The sequence below is a fragment of the Salvelinus alpinus genome, chromosome 15, assembly GCF_045679555.1.
Source record: "Salvelinus alpinus chromosome 15, SLU_Salpinus.1, whole genome shotgun sequence".
In the NCBI taxonomy this organism is placed as follows: domain Eukaryota; kingdom Metazoa; phylum Chordata; class Actinopteri; order Salmoniformes; family Salmonidae; genus Salvelinus; species Salvelinus alpinus.
In genome coordinates, this window is record NC_092100.1 from 3,477,552 (window position 1) to 3,505,538 (window position 27,987).

The following is a 27,987-nucleotide window of genomic DNA, read 5'->3' on the forward strand; positions in this document are numbered from 1 at the left end:
ACCGTTAGAAGAAGTGAAAAACACTGAGCAGTTAGCGCTCCATGTCTCCTCATTTATCCTGTTTAACATGTTAAAATGACCACTGTCAGAGTTATTGATCAGTGAACTTTTTTTTGTAATTTTAGTGGAAATATTTTAGTTTTTTTAGCGTTTTTATTTTTTTACATTGTCTGAAAGCTTTCAAAATACATTGAAAACCTCCAAATTAGATAATCTCTACAGCTAAAAACAACAATGTAAATGTCAAAACAAGTTGATTGAGGTTAAAGAAAAAGTGTTGATCAATTTAATGATTTCGCTAACAGAAACTTTGAAAATAATCCCCCAAAAAACGGCAATATTCTTGCAATTCTTTTTGTGTAAAAAAAAAAAATCTTAAAAATTACATTTTAAAAAGGTAAAAACCAACGTGTTTTGGCCCATAGCTTTCATCAGGGGTTTTACCTTTCCTGTAGTCTAAAAAAAAACACAGAAATAATAAGGTAATAAATAATGAATACTCATATACTGTAGCTTAGAAACAACTGCCTTAGTGTCTCCATCCACATGTCCAGTAAACAGAAAGTAACAGAGTTCCTGATGAATTAATAAGCATCAGTCCTTGTGCTCCGTTTTCATTCTGGCAGAGCACCCCCTCCATGTCAACCGACTGACCTGTACCCCCGCACATCGACTTGGTACCCCCGGTATAAAAGCCTCGTTATTGTTATTTTATAAGTGTTACATTTTATTATATTTTCTTACTTTAGTTTATTTAGGAAAATATTTTCTTAAAATTATTTATTGAACTGCATTGTTGGTTAAGTAAGCATTTCACGGTAAGGTTTACCTACACCTGTTGTATTCGGCACGTGACAAAATCTGATTTGATCAGCCTCTTCAGATCAATGGCTCCTTCCCAGTCATTTAGTTGAACAATGATATCACTGTCACAGTACTGGAGAAACAGCTTCCCAGCCAGCTGAGCTGAGATTTCCCAACCTATTCTACAGTCCGCTTGTTGATCAGACTCAGATCTGTTTACTTACCGCTATTTGAAGTCTATTATTATGGTTGTTAAATTTAGATTTATAGACTTTCCATACACAGACACTATCTGCCAGTACAAGTAAGCAGTTAACTGTAGCTACTACTGTATAAGAGAGCCAACATCTAGAGACTGAGGGGACAGGGTTCACACAGCAGGAGAAATGGCCACCTGTTGAGAGGAGGGAGAACGCTTGTTCCCTGGACCTCAGCCAGCTCCTTCCTTTCCTCCCTGCTCTGCTCCACGTCTCCCTCCCTGCTCTGCGTCTCCCTCCCTGCTCTGCGTCTCCCTCCCTGCTCTGCTCCACGTCTCCCTCCCTCCCCCCTTCCCTCTCCCTCCCTGCTCTGCGTCTCCCTCCCTCCCCCCTTCCCTCTCCCTCCCAGCTCTATCCACTCTGCTCCACGTCTCCCTCCCTCCCTCCCTCCCTCCAGCTCTATCCACTCTGCTCCACGTCTCCCTCCTTCCCTCCCTCCCTATTTCCAGCTCTATCCACTCTGCTCCACGTCTCCCTCCCTCCCTCCCTCCTCCCAGCTCTATCCACTCTGCTCCACGTCTCCCTCCTTCCCTCCCTCCCTCCCTCCTTCCAGCTCTATCCACTCTGCTCCACGTCTCCCTCCCTCCCTCCTCCCAGCTCTATCCACTCTGCTCCACGTCTCCTTCCCTCCCCCCTCCCTCCTTCCCTCCCCCTTCCCTCCCAGCTCTATCCACTCTGCTCCACGTCTCCCTCCTTCCTTACCTCCTTCCTTCCCTCCCTCCCTCTCTCCTTCCAGCTCTATCCACTCTGCTCCACGTCTCCCTCCCTCCCTCCCTCTCCACTCTGCTCCACGTCTCCCTCCTTCCTTCCTTCCCTCCCTCTCCCCTTCCAGCTCTATCCACTCTGCTCCACGTCTCCCCCCTTCCTCCCTCCTTCCAGCTCTATCCACTCTGCCCCACGTCTCCCTCTCTCCTTCCTACCAGCTCTATCCACTCTGCTCCACGTCTCCCTCCCTCCCTACCTCTCCACTCTGCTCCACGTCTCCCTCCTTCCTTACCTCCTTCCTTCCTTCCCTCCCTCTCCCCTTCCAGCTCTATCCACTCTGCTCCACGTCTCCCTCCCTCCCTCTCCACTCTGCTCCACGTCTCCCTCCCTCCCTCCCTCTCCACTCTGCTCCACGTCTCCCTCCTTCCTTACCTCCTTCCTTCCTCCCTCCCTCCCTCCCTCCTTCCAGCTCTATCCACTCTGCTCCTCCATTCCACTCCATTTATAAACTGCACATTCCAGTCCGAGGTGTCTCTTTAGACACCCATTAATCTCTGCAGGACAGACAGGCAGTCAAGGGCCCCTCGTTTATTTCAGGCTGCATGGTCCCCGTCTCACACAGCTGTCCAGCTCACACCCTCCCACTCACATCACCAGGTGCTGCTTGCTGTGTGCCAGGTGACAAACGCAATCACACACACACACACACACACACGCACACGCACACGCGCACACACACACACACACACACACACACACACACAAACAGCACCTGAGGGAAGTCAACCCAGCCAACCTCAACCTAAGACAAAAACAGCCTCAGGGGAGATGCTTTAGGATTTGGGTCTGTGTGTCACCAGTCTGCTCAACCCCCTGGAAACAATGACACTGGGTCTCTGAAGAGCCTGTCTAGAGGAACAATGTCCCGGGTTAGACCGGGCAGGTGTCAGGAGACAAGTGTATTGTGAAGGGAACACACACACACACGGGAAGATATCTCCGTACAGGAGAAAGCATACCCTCCAGCCAACATACAGTAGGTGGTTCTCTCACGCCTTCACAGCGATACACACGCCTTCACAGTGATACACACACCTTCACAACGATACACACGCCTTCACAGTGATACACACGCCTTCACAGTGATACACACGCCTTCACAGCGATACACACGCCTTCACAACGATACACACGCCTTCACAGTGATACACACGCCTTCACAGTGATACACACGCCTTCACAGTGATACACACGCCTTCACAACAATACACACGCCTTCACAGCGATACACACACCTTCACAACGATACACACGCCTTCACAGTGATACACACGCCTTCACAGTGATACACACGCCTTCACAACGATACACACGCAGCGATACACACGCCTTCAACGATACACACGCAGCGATACACACGCCTTCAACGATACACACGCCTTCAACGATACACACGCCTTCACAGTGATACACACGCCTTCACAGCGATACACACGCCTTCACAGCGATACACACGCCTTCACAGCGATACACACGCCTTCACAGCGATACACACGCCTTCACAGTACCTCACAATCACAGTACCTCACAAAGGGGCAGTTAGAGAATAATGAAGCTGCTTTATACTGAGATGGCTGCTGAATTTGATGTCTCCTTTGTGCCTGGCTGAACAGCCCAAATGGCACCCTATTCCCTATATAGTGCACTACTATAGACCAGAACCCTATTCCCTATATAGTGCACTACTTTAGACCAGAACCCTATTCCCTACATAGTGCACTACTTTAGACCAGAGCCCTATTCCCTATATAGTGCACTACTATATACCAGAGCCCTATTCCCTATATAGTGCACTACTTTAGACCAGAGCCCTATTCCCTATATAGTGCACTACTATATACCAGAGCCCTATTCCCTATATAGGGCACTACTTTAGACCAGAGCCCTATTCCCTATATAAGGCACTACTTTAGACCAGAGCCCTATTCCCTATATAGTGCACTACTTTACACCAGAGACCTATTCCCTATATAGTGCACTACTTTAGACCAGAGCCCTATTCCCTATATAGTGCACTACTTTAGACCAGAACCCTATTCCCTATATAGTGCACTACTTTAGACCAGAGCCCTATTCCCTATATAGTGCACTACTATAGACCAGAGCCCTATTCCCTATATAGTACACTACTATAGACCAGAGCCCTATTCCCTATATAGTGCACTACTTTAGACCAGAGCCCTATTCCCTATATAGTGCACTACTATAGACCAGAGCCCTATTCCCTATATAGTGCACTACTATAGACCAGAGCCCTATTCCCTATATAGTACACTACTATAGACCAGAGCCCTATTCCCTATATAGTGCACTGCTATTGACCAAGGTCAATTGCAGCCCATAGGACTCTAGGACTCCATAGGACTCCCATAGGACTCTGGCCAAAGTAGTGGACTATTTAGAGAATAGGGTGGCATTTGGGATTCATCCTGGGTCACTTGGCTAGATTAGCCTCATGCTAAAAGGCTAGCCTGGTTAGGATCAGATCACTTGGCTAGATTAGCCTCATGCTAAAAGGCTAGCCTGGTTAGGATCAAATCATTTGGCTAGATCAGCCTCATGCTAAAAGGCTAGCCTGGTTAGGACCAGATCACTTGGCTAGATTAGCCTCATGCTAAAAGGCTAGCCTGGTTAGGATCAGATCACTTGGCTAGATTAGCCTCATGCTAAAAGGCTAGCCTGGTTAGGATCAGATCACTTGGCTAGATTAGCCTCATGCTAAAAGGCTAGCCTGGTTAGGATCAGATCACTTGGCTAGATTAGCCTCATGCTAAAAGGCTAGCCTGGTTAGGATCAGATCACTGGTCTAAGATAAGCTTCTTATGCTAACGACATCAGCTAGGGACTCATTCATCTCAGGTAACCCAGAACTAGTCTTGCGTAATTGTTCATATGCTTGATTAAGTTCTGGGTCGATACGCGTCAAGAGAAGAGATGGAACGAGGATCCAGGGTTCTCTTTGCAAGTTACAGGCCAAATGTCCCCTCCCCTCCCGAAAGACACTAAACCCCTGAGTTACAGGCCAAATGTCCCCTCCCCTCCCGAAAGACACTAAACCCCTGAGAAACCGTGATCTGTACGAACCGCCGGAACTAATGCTGCTCGTTATCTCACCCCCCCCGTTGTATCAGGACAGATCTACGCTATCATTTATGTGTACATAGTCTGTCCACCAGAGATTAGGGACTAGTGTATATCCTGGAACTACGGCCTAAGAGGTTCCACTTCATACCAGGACTACGGCCTAAGAGGTTCCACTTCATACCAGGACTACGGCCTAAGAGGTTCCACTTCATACCAGGACTACGGCCTAAGAGGTTCCACTTTAAACCAGGACTACGGCCTAAGAGGTTCCACTTCATACCAGGACTACGGCCTAAGAGGTTCCACTTCATACCAGGACTAAGGCCTAAGAGGTTCCACTTCATACCAGGACTACGGCCTAAGAGGTTCCACTTCATACCAGGACTACGGCCTAAGAGGTTCCACTTCATACCAGGACTACGGCCTAAGAGGTTCCACTTCATACCAGGACTACGGCCTAAGAGGTTCCACTTCATACCAGGACTACGGCCTAAGAGGTTCCACTTCATACCAGGACTACGGCCTAAGAGGTTCCACTTCAAACCAGGACTACGGCCTAAGAGGTTCCACTTCATACCAGGACTAAGGCCTAAGAGGTTCCACTTCATACCAGGACTACGGCCTAAGAGGTTCCACTTCATACCAGGACTACGGCCTAAGAGGTTCCACTTCATACCAGGACTAAGGCCTAAGAGGTTCCACTTCATACCAGGACTACGGCCTAAGAGGTTCCACTTCATACCAGGACTACGGCCTAAGAGGTTCCACTTCATACCAGGACTACGGCCTAAGAGGTTCCACTTCATACCAGGACTACGGCCTAAGAGGTTCCACTTCATACCAGGACTACGGCCTAAGAGGTTCCACTTTAAACCAGGACTACGGCCTAAGAGGTTCCACTTCATACCAGGACTAAGGCCTAAGAGGTTCCACTTCATACCAGGACTACGGCCTAAGAGGTTCCACTTCATACCAGGACTACGGCCTAAGAGGTTCCACTTTAAACCAGGACTAAGGCCTAAGAGGTTCCACTTCATACCAGGACTAAGGCCTAAGAGGTTCCACTTCATACCAGGACTACGGCCTAAGAGGTTCCACTTCATACCAGGACTAAGGCCTAAGAGGTTCCACTTTAAACCAGGACTACGGCCTAAGAGGTTCCACTTCATACCAGGACTAAGGCCTAAGAGGTTCCACTTCATACCAGGACTACGGCCTAAGAGGTTCCACTTTAAACCAGGACTACGGCCTAAGAGGTTCCACTTCATACCAGGACTAAGGCCTAAGAGGTTCCACTTCATACCAGGACTACGGCCTAAGAGGTTCCACTTCATACCAGGACTAAGGCCTAAGAGGTTCCACTTCATACCAGGACTACGGCCTAAGAGGTTCCACTTCATACCAGGACTACGGCCTAAGAGGTTCCACTTCATACCAGGACTACGGCCTAAGAGGTTCCACTTCATACCAGGACTACGGCCTAAGAGGTTCCACTTCATACCAGGACTAAGGCCTAAGAGGTTCCACTTCATACCAGGACTACGGCCTAAGAGGTTCCACTTCATACCAGGACTACGGCCTAAGAGGTTCCACTTCATACCAGGACTACGGCCTAAGAGGTTCCACTTCAAAAGTACCCACCTTTTATTACATTCCAGGAAAGAATAAATACATCATAGAGGAAAAATGAACAGATTAGGAATTAAAGAATGAAGACAAAATGAAATATGGGATTCCAATTTTAAACAAGGGAACCAGCTACAGTCAGCTTGAATGTTTAACTGAGTGGAAGTGGAAGCGATCAACCCTTAAAAAGAGAGATATCCAGACCTCTTCCCTTTTAAAATCAGGTCTGATTCCACTGTAATACAGCAGTCATTTAAATCACCACTTTATCTGCTCTTAAAACAACCATCTGTTTACAGCCTTGCCCCTCCTAGCCCTCTTGAGGCCCAGCCCCTGGGGCGGAGGTCAGGCAGAAACACAATGTACCCTATTCCCTTTATAGTCAACTCCTTTTGACCATCCAGTGCACTATATGGCACCCTACGTAGGAAATAAAGTGCCATTTGGGAAGCAACCAACACTAAATCAAAAAAGGCCTTGATGTCATCGACAGCTTTTAATAAAGCTGGTGAAAGGTTGCTGCTCCGATGGAAGGCAGTCTGTTCTGTTCCAGGTCTCGGAGTATTTCTTTGTCTAAAAGACAGGCAGGCAGATTCTGGACTCGGCATTTCAGACTCTAAACCCGGTGGGAAAACTAGATAAAAGTCCAAATTGTACCCTATTCCCTATGTAGTGCACTCGTTTTGACCAGGCCCAATAGGGCTGTCCGAGAGCCCATAAGTGCTCTGGTTAAAAGTAGTGGACTAGGCCAGAGTGCTTGCTACCCTAGACTATTGACCTTCAGAGTGATAGCCTGTCGATTCCACGGGAGGATTCAAAATGATGTGATTATGCAGAGACACACATATCAGGGATTCCTCAAATGCAAATACAGCAGTAGCTCTCACTCAATAGGTCAGCATCATTACTGCTGGTATTCATAGTGAATGTTGTATCATCATGACTATTTGGTTTGGCACATACTAGACACCCTATGTAGGATCTTCGCTTGGCCACCCTGTCGATGCAGGAAATGCTCACTTTAAAAAAATTTTTTTTATCAACGTATGTACTAAAAATGTACTAAAAATGTATCAACCCCTATACAAAAAAATGTTCATGAATTATAATCCTCACAATAATTCACATGTCCTGTTGCTGCAGAATTATTTTCCTGCTGTGAGAATCTGGGTCAAATTAAGATCCTACATCTGTATGAGCGTTTGAAATTCTTTTGATTTGACAGTTTAAAAATAGTCTTATATTTAGTACCACTCTCTCCATGAATCAGTTGTCATGGTTTTGGAACCATATGCATTTATATGGGCTATTTAGGGTAAGGGTTGGAACGAAAATCAGATTCATCTGAGATACTGTAGTCCAATTCATTATTTGACATGATAACCAAAAATCAGGCTTACTTTTACTGGTCACTTTTCCTCTCTGGTGAAAGTGATGCTGCTTATTCTATTGTTACTAAATCTTCAACAGGACACAGTACAGAGACAGGGGAGGTCAGTAATAAAGGTAAATAAATAGTAAATAAAGGTGAAATAAATTTAAAAAAATTATCTGACCCCTACTCCTTGCAATAGCTAATAGCTATTACTATACAAAGCAGCATGAGGCAATTGATCACCTCAGAACTTTAAAACTGCCAATAAAGGACAGGAACCAGAGGAGACCATTGCCCAAGGGAGGAATAGAGGAGGACCTGGCCCTTAGACCTGGCCCTTAGACCTGGCCCTTAGACCTGGCCCTTAGACCTGGCCTGAGGGGAATACATTCCAGCCTCTTCTCTGACCTGCACTGTGGTCCCTGGGTCAGTCTGATGGGTGGAGGTGGTCCCTGGGTCAGTCTGATGGATCGGAGGTGGTCCCTGGGTCAGTCTGATGGATCGGAGGTGGTCCCTGGGTCAGTCTGATGGATCGGAGGTGGTCCCTGGGTCAGTCTGATGGATCGGAGGTGGTCCCTGGGTCAGTCTGATGGGTGGAGGTGGTCCCTGGGTCAGTCTGATGGGTGGAGGTGGTCCCTGGGTCAGTCTGATGGGTGGAGGTGGTCCCTGGGTCAGTCTGATGGATCGGAGGTGGTCCCTGGGTCAGTCTGATGGATCGGAGGTGGTCCCTGGGTCAGTCTGATGGATCGGAGGTGGTCCCTGGGTCAGTCTGATGGATCGGAGGTGGTCCCTGGGTCAGTCTGATGGATCGGAGGTGGTCCCTGGGTCAGTCTGATGGGTGGAGGTGATCCCTGGGTCAGTCTGATGGATCGGAGGTGGTCCCTGGGTCAGTCTGATGGATCGGAGGTGGTCCCTGGGTCAGTCTGATGGATCGGAGGTGGTCCCTGGGTCAGTCTGATGGATCGGAGGTGGTCCCTGGGTCAGTCTGAAGGGTTTAAATCTAAATCTAATCATTTAAATCAGAACCAGTCTTTTGGATCTGACGTAAAAGGCTTATATGTACCAATACCATACGTTGGTGTAGATGAAATCATGCGTGTAGCGGAAAAACAACATTAAAAAGGAAATTAGTGTAGAAATAAGTGAACCGCAAGTTGCATTGGTTAAATCAAGTAAGTAAGTAGAATCAGGTGGGTCAATAACTGGGTACCAAATGAACCAATCAAACGGAGAGATGGTTAAGGAAAGAGTTTGGGTAGGATTTGATAAGAGAGATAAGAAACCTGGATTGGTTTGGTGTTTACCCATCCAGGTGAACGGAAAGCACACCATAACCGAGAGGAAAGGACATCTCAGAGGACATCAGGACGAGAGTAGTGAGAGCACATCAGTTTGAGGAAGGCTAGAAAATCATTTCAAAAAGGTTTGAGCTTCATCAGTCCAATGTGAGGATAAAGCATTTACAAATGGAGAGCCTTTAACATGGACAGCAACTCGGCCTAGAAGTGGACGCTCTTCCAAAATATCCCCAAGAGCCTCAAGAACAATAACACATCCAGGTAAAAGCCAACTCAAACAGCTCGAGATTTGCAGAACTCCCTTGCTGCATCTTGGGTAACTGTGCATGCTTCAACAATAAGAAGAACACTGAATCCAAAATGCCTTCCATGGGAGAGTTGCTAGGAAGAAGCCTCCGCTGTCAAAAAAAAGAACCAAACTACCCGTCTTAACTTTGTTGGAGACCACCTGGACAAACCAAAAAAGGTTTCTGGAAGTCCATTCTGTGGACCGATGAGGCTAAAAATGGACTTTTTTGGTCAATCAACACAGCTATGTTTGACGAAAACCCAACACTGCCTAACACCTTATCCCAACAATCCAGCATGGTGGTGGGAATGTCAAGATCTGGGGCTGCTTCTCCTCTCTGGACCTGGACGACTCCACATCATTAAGGGAACCATGGATTCTGAGGTATACCAGGAGATTCTGGAACAGAACGTCAAGCCGTCAGTCAAGGAGCTAAAGCTGGGTCGAAAATGGGTCGTCCAACAAGACAACGGCCCAAAGCGTTCAATCAAATCTACCAAAGAATGGCTCAGGAGAAAGAAGATTTGTGTTTTGGATTGGTCAAAGTCCTGACCTAAATCTAATCGAGACGCTGTGGCAGGACCTGAAGCGGGAAGTTCATGCCAGACACCCCTCAAAACCTCACTCAATTGGCTAAGTTCTGTAAGGAGGAGTGGTCAGAAACAGATGTCAGAGACTGATTACTGGCTATAGGAGAGGTTTACTCCAAGTTATCGCTGCTAACGGAGGTGCCACAAGCTACTGACTAAAGGAGTTCACATATTTTTGCACACATCAAATCTGAGTTTCTGTTAAATAAACCACTTTTGTTCAATAAACAATATAAATATATATTTATTTTTCTGTCATTTACTTGGAATGTCTTTATTACAAATTGGGGTTTTAGATAAGGATTTTTTTTATTAATTTTTTATATTTTATAGCAAAAATAATGACCAGACCTGTAGGGTTCACAAACATTCAATCAGAACTGTATACCTGCTGGGGTGGGCAGAGCAGGTGATTGTATCTATAACAACACACCATTAGAGGCATTACGAGCGGGGGACTAAAACAGCAGCGCCTGGCCCGCCCCGTTCTGATGAGCCTGGAGGCTCCCTAGAAAGATAAGAGGGAGGAACCTGATACTTTACCCAGAGACTGCATCCTAAATGGCAGATTTAGTGCACTATGGAGGTAACCGGGGGCCTTTGGGACACAGCCAGAAGGGATATAGGTGGACAGAGAGAACCCCGCTCAGTAAACTTAAAAGAGTTGACCTGCCACACCTGCAATCTGCCCCCTATAAATCTGAGAAACCATCAGTGATCCTTACAGAGATCGCACGTCTGATACCAACTAGTTTTTTCATTTATGACTTCACAAGAAAAGTCCCCCACTTATCACCTGTTTAAAAACAGAATATGCATGATGGTTCATTCTTAAACCATTCAATTAAAAATCAAAACGTATATTTCAATCTCTTTACAAAAAAACTTAAAATTAGATTTCTCTGTGACTGTGAGAGCATTACAAACCAAACCTGTGGACCGTTGGGTTACCTGTCCCCAGGTTAAAACCACAGGAAGGGGGTTCAGATGTCTCAGGGAAACCCTCTATCTACGGCCATCCACTCAGGAGTAACTGTGTGTGTGTTGACACCAGCAGAGTTGAGCCGTCCAGTTAATAGGTAGACAGATTCCCCACCTGAGCGCTAAGAGCGGTGGGTTTTAGGAGCACAGCCAACCAGAGCTGTTTAGCTCTTAACGGCCATCCTAGAAGGGGTGGAGGAGTAGCAGGTTGACACCAGGAGACTGTAGTCTTAACAGATGACCTAATGGAACAAATAAAATAGGATTCTTTCTATGTTTAGTGACATTAACACAGTTTCCGAAGTGTTAAGCTGTCCACCCCCCCCCCAAAAAAAGCATATTACAAAAATATCAAGATGACAATTTGCATACAAATATGAGAAACTATGAATTCCAGAATTATATTCAGGACTACTAAATCCCTGCCACTACAGAAATAACGTTACTTGTTCAAAATAAAGTGATATTTGACACAAATTCTCTACAAATAGAACAGGATCATAAATAAACAAAAAGCCTTACTAAATATACTAGTTGTCGCCACCATTATCTGTTGTTGTCAACAGTAACACAACTTTCTACTGTGTCACTTCTGTCTCGAAAAGAATCATCTTTGATGCATTTCCAGATGGTCATTTTAGAAGAGACCCATATTTCACTCCCTATGTCACACCTGTAATTCAAACCGCCAAAAAAAACAGCTTTAAAACCTCCACATTTCTGTTTCCAGTCAATTATAGTGGCTCCGTTTTGGCTAGCCCCAAATACGTTTAGAATGCATCAATCTAGCTTCATAATTTCACAAACATTTGACATTCTGTACCTGATTTCATTCAACCACCTGAACTATGGCACATTATTTCAGGCTATATTGTTTCCATATAAAATGTAAATTTTCCTGTTCCTAAACAACGTGACAATAGCACTTGCTCCGCAAGGCTCATCAAATCACAGCTCATGTCTCCAGATCCACCCGTCGACCACCATTGTATCTTCCGTCTGGAAACGGAATCACAGGAATAATCTTTATCAAAGCCAGAACTAGGCCTGTACAAAATACCAATTCACACAAAGTTACAGGATCATTTGGGAAGATAAAATCAGACATGATATCTGATTCTGTTCTGTGTTTTTTACAATTCAGCAGGTAATCAACATCAGTCTACAATCGCAGAAAAGCAATACTATCCATGGCATAATTACTGAACATTCACAGTCTCGCCAGATGAAGGTGAAAACACTGATGTAACAAGAACTATTATAACTAGAACTATTATAATTAGAACTATTATAACTAGAACTATTATAATTAGAACTATTATAACTAGAACTATTATAACTAGAACTATTATAACTAGAACTATTATAATTAGAACTATTATACTTAGAACTATTATAACTAGAACTATTATAACTAGAACTATTATAACTAGAACTATTATAAATAGAACTATTATAACTAGAACTATTATAACTAGAACTATTATAACTAGAACTATTATAACTAGAACTATTATAATTAGAACTATTATAACTAGAACTATTATAACTAGAACTATTATAACTAGAACTATTATAATTAGAACTATTATAACTAGAACTATTATAATTAGAACTATTATAACTAGAACTATTATAACTAGAACTATTATAACTAGAACTATTATAATTAGAACTATTATACTTAGAACTATTATAACTAGAACTATTATAACTAGAACTATTATAACTAGAACTATTATAAATAGAACTATTATAACTAGAACTATTATAACTAGAACTATTATAACTAGAACTATTATAACTAGAACTATTATAATTAGAACTATTATAACTAGAACTATTATAACTAGAACTATTATACTTAGAACTATTATAACTAGAACTATTATAATTAGAACTATTATAACTAGAACTATTATAACTAGAACTATTATAATTAGAACTATTATAACTAGAACTATTATAACTAGAACTATTATAATTAGAACTATTATAACTAGAACTATTATAACTAGAACTATTATAATTAGAACTATTATAACTAGAACTATTATAATTAGAACTATTATAACTAGAACTATTATAACTAGAACTATTATAACTAGAACTATTATAATTAGAACTATTATAATTAGAACTATTATAACTAGAACTATTATAACTAGAACTATTATAATTAGAACTATTATAACTAGAACTATTATAACTAGAACTATTATAATTAGAACTATTATAACTAGAACTATTATAATTAGAACTATTATAACTAGAACTATTATAATTAGAACTATCCATTCCACATCTCAACAGGACAGGGTAGCGGAGCAGAGCAGCCATTTCATATAGCACCTTCTCCTCTATTCAACAAACACTCCAGGTGTTTACATTCCCCTGCACACACACACACACACACACACACACACACACACACACACACACACACACACACACACACACACACACACACACACACACACACACACACACACACACACACACACACACACACACACACACACACACACACACACACAACGCCACTAAATCGAAACGCAAACAAAGAGGAATCTGCCGCCAAAACATCTTTCTCTGTTTGTTTGCGAGTGCCACAGACAGATTTAAAATGACCACTAATTGTTTTTAACTACTAAAACATATTTCTTTGTTAAATGAAAGCTCTATACCGCCACTAAGCCCTAATCCGCCAATAAACTCAGAGCCCAAAACATATCAAACTGATTTCATGGTGAATCAGGGTGAATTTCAGGGTGAAATATAAAATATAAAAGCGGCAGTAACAATCCTATTAGGTATTTCAGTTTGAGGCCTGACATCAGCATCTGTCCCACTACCATCAAACCTCCATGGAGCCAAGGGGATGTTAGAGGTCCCTGATGCCCCAGTAGGAGCCTCCTCCCTGGGCCTTACCTCGCTGTACGACGTGGGCGTCCCCGTCTCCAGATACAACATGTTGGCGCTGAGGTTAAGCAGTGCTGCTGCTGTGTGCTCCACTGACTCCAGGATGAATCTACACCTTCTGGTCCCTGTTCTCAGTCTGAATGAACGAGTGGCTACGAGGACTATGGATGACAACAGGACAGGACAAGCAGAGAGTCTCTATAGGAATCTATGGGAGGGAGATATATACCAAGGGGTGGGGGGGTAGGGAGGAGGAGGGCTCTGAGGAGGTACCTGTCCAATACCTGGGGTGGTAAGTCCACACCCATCTCCCGGAGAAGCTCTCTGGTTCTCCTTGTGTCTCTCCCTAAAGACGCTCTGCAGCGATACACAGTGTCAAACATATACAGTTCACTCAGTAAATTCCCTTCTTATAAATCGTCAACATCAATACAACCAGTAGAGTTAATACCACCTGCTTTCTGACAACTCACTGCTCTGTTCTACAGGACAATGTGTCAACACATATAGCTTTGAATATCCACATGGAGTATTACGTTCTAATGTCCTTAAAGGCTCTGAATGGTGAACTGACCTGCTGTCGGTCACCTGGAAGTGTAGCCTGTAGAGGCTAAACAACACGTCTGATGTATTGGCTGGAAGTGTAGCCTGTAGAGGCTAAACAACACGTCTGATGTATTGGCTGGAAGTGTAGCCTGTAGAGGCTAAACAAGACGTCTGATGTATTGGCTGGAAGTGTAGCCTGTAGAGGCTAAACAACACGTCTGATGTATTGGCTGGAAGTGTAGCCTGTAGAGGCTAAACAACACGTCTGATGTATTGGCTGGAAGTGTAGCCTGTAGAGGCTAAACAACACGTCTGATGTATTGGCTGGAAGTGTAGCCTGTAGAGGCTAAACAACACGTCTGATGTATTGGCTGGAAGTGTAGCCTGTAGAGGCTAAACAACACGTCTGATGTATTGGCTGGAAGTGTAGCCTGTAGAGGCTAAACAACACGTCTGATGTATTGGCTGGAAGTGTAGCCTGTAGAGGCTAAACAACACGTCTGATGTATTGGCTGGAAGTGTAGCCTGTAGAGGCTAAACAACACGTCTGATGTATTGGCTGGAAGTGTAGCCTGTAGAGGCTAAACAACACGTCTGATGTATTGGCTGGAAGTGTAGCCTGTAGAGGCTAAACAACACGTCTGATGTATTGGCTGGAAGTGTAGCCTGTAGAGGCTAAACAACACGTCTGATGTATTGGCTGGAAGTGTAGCCTGTAGAGGCTAAACAACACGTCTGATGTATTGGCTGGAAGTGTAGCCTGTAGAGGCTAAACAACACGTCTGATGTATTGGCTGGAAGTGTAGCCTGTAGAGGCTAAACAACAACCAATAATATAAAACCAAGAAATGAACAGCACATTGAATAGGCTAAATACACAGAAATGCTATATTATAACATTATCCACTACATTACTGTCTGTCTTATTACATGACCCCCATGAAGAGATACCACTACATTACTGTCTGTCTTATTACATGACCCCCATGAAGAGATACCACTACATTACTGTCTGTCTTATTACATGACCCCCATGAAGAGATACCACCACATTACTGTCTGTCTTATTACATGACCCCCATGAAGAGATACCACTACATTACATGACCCCCATGAAGAGATACCACTACATTACTGTCTGTCTTATTACATGACCCCCATGAAGAGATACCCCTACATTACTGTCTGTCTTATTACATCTCTCTCTATGTAGTGTTGTCTTAGGTCTCTCTTTATGTAGTGTTGTCTTAGGTCTCTCTTTATGTAGTGTTGTCTTAGGTCCCTCTTTATGTAGTGTTGTCTTAGGTCCCTCTTTATGTAGTGTTGTCTTAGGTCTCTCTTTATGTAGTGTTGTCTTAGGTCCCTCTTTATGTAGTGTTGTCTTAGGTCCCTCTTTATGTAGTGTTGTCTTAGGTCCCTCTATGTAGTGTTGTCTTAGGTCTCTCTTTATGTAGTGTTGTCTTAGGTCTCTCTTTATGTAGTGTTGTCTTAGGTCTCTCTCTATGTAGTGTTGTCTTAGGTCTCTCTCTATGTAGTGTTGTGGAGTGTCTTTATGTAGTGTTGTCTTAGGTCTCTCTCTATGTAGTGTTGTGGAGTGTCTTTATGTAGTGTTGTCTTAGGTCTCTCTCTATGTAGTGTTGTCTTAGGTCTCTCTTTATGTAGTGTTGTCTTAGGTCTCTCTATGTAGTGTTGTCTTAGGTCCCTCTTTATGTAGTGTTGTCTTAGGTCCCTCTATGTAGTGTTGTCTTAGGTCCCTCTTTATGTCGTGTTGTCTTAGGTCCCTCTCTATGTAGTGTTGTCTTAGGTCCCTCTCTATGTAGTGTTGTGTGTTTTGTCCTATATATATATATCTATTTTTTTTAAATGTATATCCCAGGCCCCGTCCCCGCAGGAGGCCTTTTGGTAGGCCGTCATTGTAAATAAGAATTTGTTCTTAACTGACTTGCCTACTTAAATAAAATATTTTAAAAAATATTTCAAAAATGATTAGTACCTTTCATAGCTTTTGACATAGGCAAAAAAATAAATAATGTACCATTACGCTCGTATGTAATCAGATCTGTAGTTAGCTACATGTTAACATTAGCAAGCGCTAGGCTACATTGCAGACAGCACTGCAACCTGAGTGGCTGGAGGTATTATAGGAAAGGTGGTTGATGACAGTGCAGGGTAAGTGGGGTGGAGGTGGGGTAAATTCTATTCCTGCAGGACAAGAAGGGGAAACTCTTGCCCTCTGGCCCCAAGTTAAACTCTTTCAAAGCTGTCACTAAACAGAGCAGAACCCTTACTACTCTGTGCCCTTGAGTCATCTATCGCTGATTGTCTACAATCAGTAGCGACACCCAGCCAGCCCAGACCCCATGTCCAGGGGCCACAGACCTACCAGGACTCCCTGACCACTATACACCCAGTCAGGGATGGAAATTAAGATAACCCAGTCTGAGAAGTGATAGGCTATGACAAACTAGTCCGCCGGTGAGTGAAATGTAGACTTTTACGATATCCCATGGCACAAATATTAGAACCGAGCCAAGCCAATAGAATGTCTAGTAGATACAGCCCAGCTGGCCAATACCCAAGAATCTTGCGTTCCAGCCCAGGCTCCTTGGGCTGCAGACTTACAAGTCAGCCAGCACTGGCTGTAGAGCAGAGGGACACGTTAAACCAAAATGGCCCCCATTCTGATGTTATGGCCTTCGTCTCCCTGCCGCAGTACGGTGACCTCATCTCATTCAAGCCCTGACCTCTTTCGAAGCTGGTAATTAGTTGAACCAACTTGAATTATGTTAAGACAACATTGGCAAAACGTTGAAGAGAGGTTAGGGAACTCTATGGTTCTGAAAACCTCGGTGTAACGCTCATTCCTTTGACGATAAACGCGAATCCGATCATCACCCCCTGGTGAGACAAAACTGCAACTCGTCAGTGAAGAGCACTTATTGCCAGTCCTGTCTGGTCCAGCGACGGTGGGTTAGTGCCCATAGGAGACATTGTTACCGGTGATGTCTGGTGAGGACCTGCCTTACAACAGGCCTATAAGCCCTCAGTCCAGCCTCTCTCAGCCTATTGCGGACAGTCTGAGCACTGATGGGGGGATTGTGCGTTCCTGGTGTAACTCAGGCAGTTGTTGTTGTCATCCTGTACCTGTCCCGCAGGTGTGATGTTTGGATGTACCAATCCTGTGCAGGTGTTGTTACACGTGGTCTGCCACTGCGAGGACGATCAGCTGTCCGTCCTGTCTCCCTGTAGCGCTGTCTTAGGCGACATTTATCGCCCTGGTCACATCTGCAGTCCTCATGCATCCTTGCAGCATGCCTAAGGCACGTTCACACAGATGAGCAGGGACCCTGGGCATCTTTCTTTTGGTATTTTTCCAGAGTCAGTAGAAAGGCCTCTTTAGTGTCCTAAGTTTTCATAACTGTGACCTTAATTGCCTACCGTCTGTAAGCTGTTAGTGTCTTAACGACCGTTCCACAGGTGCATGTTCACTGTTTACGGTTCATTGAACAAGCATGGGAAACAGTGTTAAAACCCTTTACAATGAAGATCTGTGAAGTTATTTGAATTTTTACGAATTATCTTTGAAAGACAGGGTCCTGAAAAAGGGATGTTTCTTTTTTTACTGAGTTTACACACACACACGTTTGGACACACCTACTCATTCCAGGGTTTTTCTTTATTTTTACTATTTGCCAATCAGTTGTGTTGTGACAAGGTAGGGGTGGTATACAGAAGATAGCCCTATTTGTTAAAAGACCAAGTCCATATTATGGCAAGAACAGCTCAAATAACCAAAGAGAAACGACACAAAATAAAATACAAAATAACAAATGGCAATCAGTGAAAAGTTCCCAAACAAACATGATTAGTCTATAGTGCAGTGATACTCATGTTGACTGAGTGAAATATCACTCTGCTCTCATCAACTGTAACGGCACCTGTCCTGCATAGCGCCTGACTGTCAATCCTTGCATCATACGAATTTGAAAGTGGTTCCATTTCTCCAGCCACACCCCTCATAGCAAACCATGTTGTGGTCTGTTGTTTTGTTCAAAAATGAAAGAGAGGGCCTTTTAAAAAGCCAAAAGGTAACTTTACAAGTCACACACGCGCCGAGGTGAGTCTGGTTAGCCAATATACACATCATCTCTGTAACCAGTCCTAAAAACGTGAAGAATGGGCACGAGTCTAACTATTGACTTTTAACATTAGCCCTCCTAGTCAATGAAAGGATAAGGTGACACGGTTAAAGTGTTGCCTCAGGTGACACAGCAACACAAAAGGGAGTAGAGCCCTAAACCTGACCCTCACAAATTACAGCACAGAGCCACAGTGAAGGGTGGTTGACTCCCTGAAAGAGGACCGGCCTTCAAGGGGATGTTTTATAATACACTATTATCAGCAGGACAAAATATGTTATTGGAGTAACGTTTAGAAATTAGAATTGATCAAATACAATATATATATATATATATATTTTTTTTTAAAGTGTCCCACTTGACTATTTGGCAACAGGATGGAGATCAGTGATTAAGACTCGAGTTACTTCTAAACTGTAGTAAGTAAACGAGGCATGAAATCCAACACCTAAACAGCAGTTTGTTTACAACAGAGAGTTAGCCACAGGCTAAATGAGTTAGCCACAGGCTAAATGAGTTAGCCACAGGCTAAATGAGTTAGCCACAGGCTAAATGAGTTAGCCACAGGCTAAATGAGTTAGCTATAGGCTACAGAGTACTTATGAAAAAGAAGGCCTTACTCTACAGCTCCCAATATAAAATCAGTCATAACACTCCTCTCCTTCTGAGACTCAAGACAAAAAGAGGCTCTTACTTCGTTTTGTCCCTTTAAGAGCCCTTTTTTTTCCTTTAAGTCTGCTAGATTAGTTCAGTATCATGTGTTAGGGTGTCAGAGTGCTGCACGGTGCAGAGGGGAGAGAGCTTCCTCCCACACAGACCAGACCAGACAGACAACAGGCGGTGGAGAGAGACTATCCTTCTACACACCGCAAACACCTCTGCCCAGTCACCTGCTATTAGCATTGGGTCGGTGTCACGCTCAGTCAACTACATAGAATCGGTTTTCTTACTCATTTTAGCAGTGGGCGGACTGCGTTACTTGATACAGGAAATTCATTTATTACTGGAAATTAATCTGTTGATAATTAGGGAAATCAAAAATCAGATGGACGCCAGTGTTTCCCTAGAAATGTGCATCATATTTTTTGCAGCAACGGCAACAATTTAACAGTTATGGGCCACCTGAATATATGGTAAACATAGCTGCTAAAATCAATGTACTGTTGTTCTTTCCTATGAGTTGCATTCAAGATTACGGCAAAGTCTTACGCTGTCTGTGTTCAACATCCTAGTCAACCAACATTTAAACGCTGTCTGTGTTCAACATCCTAGTCAACCAACATTTAAACACTGTCTGTGTTCAACATCCTAGTCAACCAACATCTAAACACTGTCTGTGTTCAACATCCTAGTCAACCAACATCTAAACGCTGTCTGTGTTCAACATCCTAGTCAACCAACATTTAAACACTGTCTGTGTTCAACATCCTAGTCAACCAACATTTAAACGCTGTCTGTGTTCAACATCCTAGTCAACCAACATTTAAACACTGTCTGTGTTCAACATCCTAGTCAACCAACATCTAAACACTGTCTGTGTTCAACATCCTAGTCAACCAACATCTAAACGCTGTCTGTGTTCAACATCCTAGTCAACCAACATTTCCTAGGTTTCCTTCCCTAGTATGTCGGGACATGCCAGACAGTGACACCAAAAAGACTGACTGTCGTCTTGTAAGTCAGTGTAGCCTACCAAATCGTATCGGTGACAGAGCCTTTCATTTGGCTCCCTAAATTTGTATAAACTAGGCTTTTAGGAAATTATCTGCAGATAAATTTTGAAAACATTTGAGGAAGATTGTGAATCATCACTGCAGGAACAATAGGTAGTGGGACAGCGTCATTCTGGTCCATCACTGCAGGAACAATAGGTAGTGGGACAGCGTCATTCTGGTCCATCACTGCAGGAACAATAGGTAGTGGGACAGCGTCATTCTGGTCCATCACTGCAGGAACAATAGGCAGTGGGACAGCGTCATTCTGGTCCATCACTGCAGGAACAATAGGTAGTGGGACAGCGTCATTCTGGTCCATCACTGCAGGAACAATAGGTAGTGGGACAGCGTCATTCTGGTCCATCACTGCAGGAACAATAGGTAGTGGGACAGCGTCATTCTGGTCCATCACTGCAGGAACAATAGGTAGTGGGACAGCATCATTCTGGTCCATCACTGCAGGAACAATAGGTAGTGGGACAGCGTCATTCTGGTCCATCACTGCAGGAACAATAGGCAGTGGGACAGCGTCATTCTGGTCCATCACTGCAGGAACAATAGGCAGTGGGACAGCGTCATTCTGGTCCATCACTGCAGGAACAATAGGCAGTGGGACAGCGTCATTCTGGTCCATCACTGCAGGAACAATAGGCAGTGGGACAGCGTCATTCTGGTCCATCACTGCAGGAACAATAGGCAGTGGGACAGCGTCATTCTGGTCCATCACTGCAGGAACAATAGGTAGTGGGACAGCGTCATTCTGGTCCATCACTGCAGGAACAATAGGTAGTGGGACAGCGTCATTCTGGTCCATCACTGCAGGAACAATAGGCAGTGGGACAGCGTCATTCTGGTCCATCACTGCAGGAACAATAGGCAGTGGGACAGCGTCATTCTGGTCCATCACTGCAGGAACAATAGGCAGTGGGACAGCGTCATTCTGGTCCATCACTGCAGGAACAATAGGCAGTGGGACAGCGTCATTCTGGTCCATCACTGCAGGAACAATAGGTAGTGGGACAGCGTCATTCTGGTCCATCACTGCAGGAACAATAGGCAGTGGGACAGCGTCATTCTGGTCCATCACTGCAGGAACAATAGGCAGTGGGACAGCGTCATTCTGGTCCATCACTGCAGGAACAATAGGCAGTGGGACAGCGTCATTCTGGTCCATCACTGCAGGAACAATAGGTAGTGGGACAGCGTCATTCTGGTCCATCACTGCAGGAACAATAGGTAGTGGGACAGCGTCATTCTGGTCCATCACTGCAGGAACAATAGGTAGTGGGACAGCGTCATTCTGGTCCATCACTGCAGGAACAATAGGTAGTGGGACAGCGTCATTCTGGTCCAAATACGGTGACCACTTCCTGGAAACTAGCCGTATGTCACACGTCACTACTTCACAGGAGAGGCATTTGAACTTAATCATTTTACATTTTTGTTATCAAAAAGTGTTTTTGGTAAGAGATGTCTTCTGGAACTTTCATTAATAATAAACTTGTTGCCATCTGTAAATATAAATAAATAAAAAATGTTAAATTAAGCCCGGTTGGTTTAGCCACGGAAAAAGTCAAAAACCTTTCCCGCTAGCCATGATTGGCTATTATAATGGATGGGCTGGACATGCAGAGAGAGACGTTTGGATTGGTCTGCCACGTACCACACTTCTGTCTATAATATGTGCTGCTCAGTGTAGATAGTCATTTTTTGAAAGATATCACTGATATAACTGCAAAAAAAGATATAACTGCAAAAAAAAGTGTTGCTCCGGCTCACAACTGAATTTAACAGGCGCTATTGACAAAGATCATTGTGAAAAAGTGTGTGATGGACAACTTTCTGGAGGACGATCGTGCCACCGCTAACTCTCTCCAACTCTGAAAATGAATCAGACGATGAGGGAATCCCTGATTTAGGTAAAAACATTTTTATTTGAACCAAACATTGTAGAGTTTTCTGATGACAAACGAAGAAGAAACGGAAATCAACGGTGTTGTTGTCACGGAAAAAGATGACCGAGTCTCGAAATCAGCAGAATGACCGGTGGAAGCAGAGTATGATGGCAAAATACGGTAGGGAGTCGAAAAGAGAAACACAGACAGCTATTGTATAAAACCGATTTTATTTGATATAATGTGCGTTTACCAGAGACGGTATGTGAAGAGCAATATGACCTGTACCAATGTCAGATTAGGATATAGGACAAGATTAAGTATATTTTTACTACTACTACTTTCACCACTTTTAATCTTAATCTTTGGTTGTTTACTAAACTACCGTACTCTTTTTAGCAGGTCCACACACACACACACACACACTTGAATCTTTTAAGGAGATTGTCACGTTCCTGACCTTATTTTTCCTTTGTTTAACTTTGTTTAGTTGGTCAGGACGTGAGCTGGGTGGGTAGTCTATGTTTTGTGTTTCTATGTTGGGGTTAATGTGTTGCCTGATATGGTTCTCAATTAGAGGCAGGTGTTTGACGTTTCCTCTGATTGAGAACCATATTAAGGTAGGGTGTTCTCACTGTTTGTTTGTGGGTGGTTGTCTCCTGTGTCCGTATATGTCTACCACACGGGACTGTTTCGTTTCGTCGTTCGTGTATGTAGTCTGTTCCTGTTCGTGCGTTCTTCGTTATATGTAAGTTCTCAAGTCCAGGTCTGTCTACGTCGTTTATTGTTTTTGTAATTCTCTAGCGTTCTTCGTGTTTTCGGTTTCGTTTAATAAATCATTATGTCTACCTTCACCACTGCATTTTGGTCCGACCCTTACTCCTCTTCCTCATCCGAGGAGGAGGAATTAGACGATCGTTACAGAGATGGGTGGGGCTAAGGCTTAAGAGAGGGTGTGAACGACGCTGAATGGGTGTAAACAAAGAAGAGCTCTCCAGTAGGCGCAGCAAAACATTCACGGCACCCTTTCTCTCAAAAGTGGGGTTACAAGTTTATCAACTTTCAAAGCAGAATTATTGTTCCTCAACTGTAGTGTCATTTTCTAGCTCTGAGTCTCTACTTTTATTCAATGTAAAAAATAAAAAATACTATTTCTAATTTTGCTACATAGGACCGGAATCAAGGTGGTTGGTCACATATGATAATTAGGGCCCTCACAGAATCCAGGAATTAAAACGGAATTCAACAATATACTTTTTTTTTTTTTTTTTACCTTATTAGGGAATCAACTAAAGGTATTGAAAATGTATTACTTTGCTCATGTTTGTCATAAGACATGAAAAGAATATATCAGTGATTCGTATTTTCTGCAACTTTCTGAAGAGGCAACAAGAAAGTCCCTGTCTGTATATGTGCAGTGCACCTGTTAGCGAGGATGCTAACGAAAACAGGCTTCTGGTAGATGGAAGGCTTTCCCAAAAACCTTCTCAATTAAAATGTGAACTACTGTACAAAAAGTAGCCTATCCTGACCTGGCAGAATGATAGCATGATTATTTTCATCGATCCAGTGGGTATTTGTTTTGCAAACTCTACCATCACCTGACAACAAAAACTCTGCTAAACAACAGCCGACTGCTAGGCGAGCACTTGAATGAAAGGGTAACTACATCCAGGTAACTACATCCTGGTAACTACATCCTGGTAACTACATCCTGGTAACTACATCCAGGTAACTACATCCTGGTAACTACATCCTGGTAACTACATCCAGGTAACTACATCCTGGTAACTACATCCAGGTAACTACATCCTGGTAACTACATCCAGGTAACTACATCCTGGTAACTACATCCTGGTAACTACATCCAGGTAACTACATCCAGGTAACTACATCCAGGTAACTACATCCTGGTAACTACATCCTGGTAACTACATCCAGGTAACTACATCCAGGTAACTACATCCTGGTAACTACATCCAGGTAACTACATCCAGGTAACTACATCCTGGTAACTACATCCAGGTAACTACATCCTGGTAACTACATCCTGGTAACTACATCCAGGTAACTACATCCTGGTAACTACATCCTGGTAACTACATCCTGGTAACTACATCCTGGTAACTACATCCTGGTAACTACATCCAAAAATTCTCAAAAGTTTTCATTTATTTTTCACGACAATGTGGACTATTTACTTAATTTTTATGTTTTAATAAACTATATAATTTGAAGAAGAAAAAAAACTGTGGCAATTCATATCTTGCTGTAATCTCATGAGAAAACAGGATAAATGTTAAAAAAGGTTTCATGTTTTCTTTTTAACTTAAAAACTAAAAAATAGTCCTGAACATATAGGCCTGGACGATATGTTCAGTTATTTAAATTGTAAAGTCATATCTTTCTACACACAATACCGCATCAAATGTGTCCATTCTGGGAGGTAATCTCGATAAACTAGTCAATCATTACGTTGTGTATTTCTAATGGAATCAAGGCTTTGGAATGTACCAGAGACCACCAAAATGAGATCTGGTTCAAGAAGGCAGTTTCTCACAGATGGGGGCAATAGGGGCTTTCTTAGTGCCCCTTACCTTCTCGCGCTCTAATGCAGGGATGAAGGCCCGCAGATCAATTTTCAAAGAGAGAGAGAGAGATGGAGAGAGATAGATACAACATGATCAAAAGTATGTGGACATCTGCTTGTTGAACATCTCAGTGTACAATTGGCTCATTCATCCCCCCTCCTCTCCCCTGTAACTATTCCCCAGGTCGTTGCTGCAAATGAGAACGTGTTCTCAGTCAACTTACCTGGTAAAATAACGGTAAAATAAAAAATAAAATTTAAAAAAATTCAAAAATCATGGGCATTAATATGGAGTTGGTCCCCCCCTTTGCTGCTATAATAGCCTCCAGTCTTCTGGGAAGTCTTTCCACTAGATGTTGGAACATTGCTGCAGGGACTTGCTTCCATTCAGCCACGAGCATTAGTGATGTCGGGCACTGATGTTGGCCGATAAGGCCTGGCTCGCAGTCGGCGTTCCAGTTCATCCCAAAGGTGTTCGATGGGGTCGAAGTCAGGGCTCTGTGCAGGCCAGTCAAGTTCTTCCACACCGATCTCAACAAACCATTTCTGTATGGACCTCATTTCGTGCACAGGGGCATTGTCATGCTGAAACAGGAAAGGTCCTTCCCCAAACTGTTGCCACAAAGTTGGAAGCACAAAATCGTTTGGAATGTTATTGTATGCTGTAGCGTTAAGATTTCCCTTCACTGGAACTAAGGGGCCCGAATCATGAAAAACAGCCCCAGACCATTATTTATCCTCCACCAAACTTTACAGTTGGTACTATGCATTGGGGCAGGTAGCGTTTTCCTGGCATCCGCCAAACCTAGATTTGTCCGTCGGACTGTCCAGAGTCCAAAGGCGGTGAACATGTGCAGAAAAGAAGGCAGGCATATTCCCGGTAATTTTCAACGTCTCCTTGTTCCAGTCTGTAATCCCCACACGTTTTACGCTGACAACCAATCATTTCTGTTCCTAAGAACTCTAAGGCTTCATGTCACAATGATTACCACCCTGTAGCACTCACATCTGTAATCATGAAGTGCTTTGAGAGGCTGGTTATGGCTCACATCAACTCCACCATCCCAGACACTAGACCCACTCCAATTTACATACCGCCCCAACAGATCCATAGATGACGCAATCTCGATTGCTCTCCACACTGCCCTTTCTCACCTGGATAAGAGGAATACCTATGTCAGAATACTGTTCATTGACTACAGCTCAGTGTTCAACACCATTATCCCCTTAAAGCTCATCACCAAGCTTAGGACTCTGGGTCTGAACACCTCCCTCTGCAACTGGATCCTGGACTTCCTGACGGGCCGACCCCACGCTGACCCTTAACACACGGAGCTGCAATAGTTTCCTTTCTTGTCCAGTATTTCCTGATGTCTTACGTCATGGCGCTGGCTGCTCTGTCCCGAGAGAGTACGCTTACTGCATCTATCAAGGGGCTGACTTGCTGCTGCCTGGTAGAAGCGACGACCCAGAGGGCCCTGGGAGACCCCATCCCAAAAGACTGTGACCACGCTGTTTGGAGGTGGAAGAGGTGACACGGTTTTCAGGTTAATGTACCTAACCTTATCTTTGGCCCTGGTCAACTATAGGTTCTTCCGAGAGTAGGTGACTCTAGCGAATCTCCCACGTGTGAGATATCTCACTCATAATATCAGAAAACCGGGGTTACGTGAGTGAAAAGAGCCTTTCAAAAGAGATCATAGCAGAACAATGAGAATTCGCACTAAGACACAACATCAGTTGAAATGCCAGGGCAGCGAACGGTATTCATGTGTAATTAACTGAGATGAATGGTAGAGTTCATGAGAGAGTCCTGCTTTGGGAATGAGTCCGGCAGGAAGTGGAACTATTCTCTAGCTTGGACTGTTACATCACCTTGTTCCCCTTCCATTCATGTGATAACAAAAACATTCCATGCACAGCCAGAAGAGGACTGGCCACCCCTCAGAGCCTGGTTCCTCTCTAGGTTTCTTCCTAGGTTCCAGCCTTTCTAGGGAGTTTCTCCTAGCCACCGTGCTTCTACACCTGCATTGCTTGCTGTGTGGGGTTTTAGGCTGGGTTTCTGTACAGCACTTTGAGATATCAGCTGATGTAAGAAGGGCTTTATAAATACATTTGATTTGATTTGACGTGAAAACAGAAGGCCAAAGAATCAGGCGTACCTTGAAAAAAGGGACAATTATTAGTTTTAATAGTTAACTTGAAATTCCAATAGTTGTATTCTTATTATAGGAAAATTGTTACAGCAATATGTTGATCCAAGAATTCAAAAGAAAACATGGCTATGTAACGCATGAGAGGTGTGCTGAGGATAGACGGGTGATTCCAAACACACAATGAGAGCCACTCCTCTGCATGTTGACAGATCTACTCTGCTGTGAATCACCATCCTGCTCAGTCTTCGTCCCGTCTCTTGCAGAGACCTCTCAGTCCTCGTCCCGTCTCTAGCAGAGACCTGTCAGTCTTCGTTCCGTCTCTTGCAGAGACCTGTCAGTCTTCGTCCCGTCTCTTGCAGAGACCTGTCAGTCTTCGTCCCGTCTCTAGCAGAGACCTCTCAGTCCTCGTCCCGTCTCTAGCAGAGACCTGTCAGTCTTCGTTCCGTCTCTTGCAGAGACCTGTCAGTCTTCGTCCCGTCTCTTGCAGAGACCTGTCAGTCTTCGTCCCGTCTCTTGCAGAGACCTGTCAGTCCTCGTCCCGTCTCTTGCAGAGACCTGTCAGTCTTCGTCCCGTCTCTAGCAGAGACCTGTCAGTCTTCGTCCCGTCTCTAGCAGAGACCTGTCAGTCTTCGTCCCGTCTCTTGCAGAGACCTGTCAGTCTTCGTCCCGTCTCTTGCAGAGACCTGTCAGTCTTCGTCCCGTCTCTTGCAGAGACCTGTCAGTCTTCGTCCCGTCTCTTGCAGAGACCTGTCAGTCTTCGTCCCGTCTCTTGCAGAGACCTGTCAGTCTTCGTCCCGTCTCTTGCAAAGACCTGTCAGTCTTCGTCCCGTCTCTTGCAGAGACCTGTCAGTCTTCGTCCCGTCTCTTGCAGAGACCTGTCAGTCTTCGTCCCGTCTCTTGCAGAGACCTGTCAGTCTTCGTCCCGTCTCTTGCAGAGACCTGTCAGTCTTCGTCC

General features: G+C 44.0%; 1 protein-coding gene across 4 annotated transcripts in view; it reads right to left on the reverse strand.

The window, feature by feature from the left end:
• Positions 1–27,987, reverse strand: part of tp63 (tumor protein p63) — a 107,455-nt gene that overhangs the window by 40,303 nt on the left and 39,165 nt on the right. The window contains exon 1 of one of the 4 annotated variants that reach the window (XM_071342275.1): positions 14,001–14,184. The exons of the other annotated variants lie outside the window; for them this stretch is intronic. Coding sequence (XP_071198376.1) covers positions 14,001–14,042 — 42 coding nt within the window. The 5' untranslated portion in view covers positions 14,043–14,184. Of the gene's footprint in view, positions 1–14,000; positions 14,185–27,987 lie in introns of those variants that run through there. 4 annotated transcript variants of the gene reach the window in all.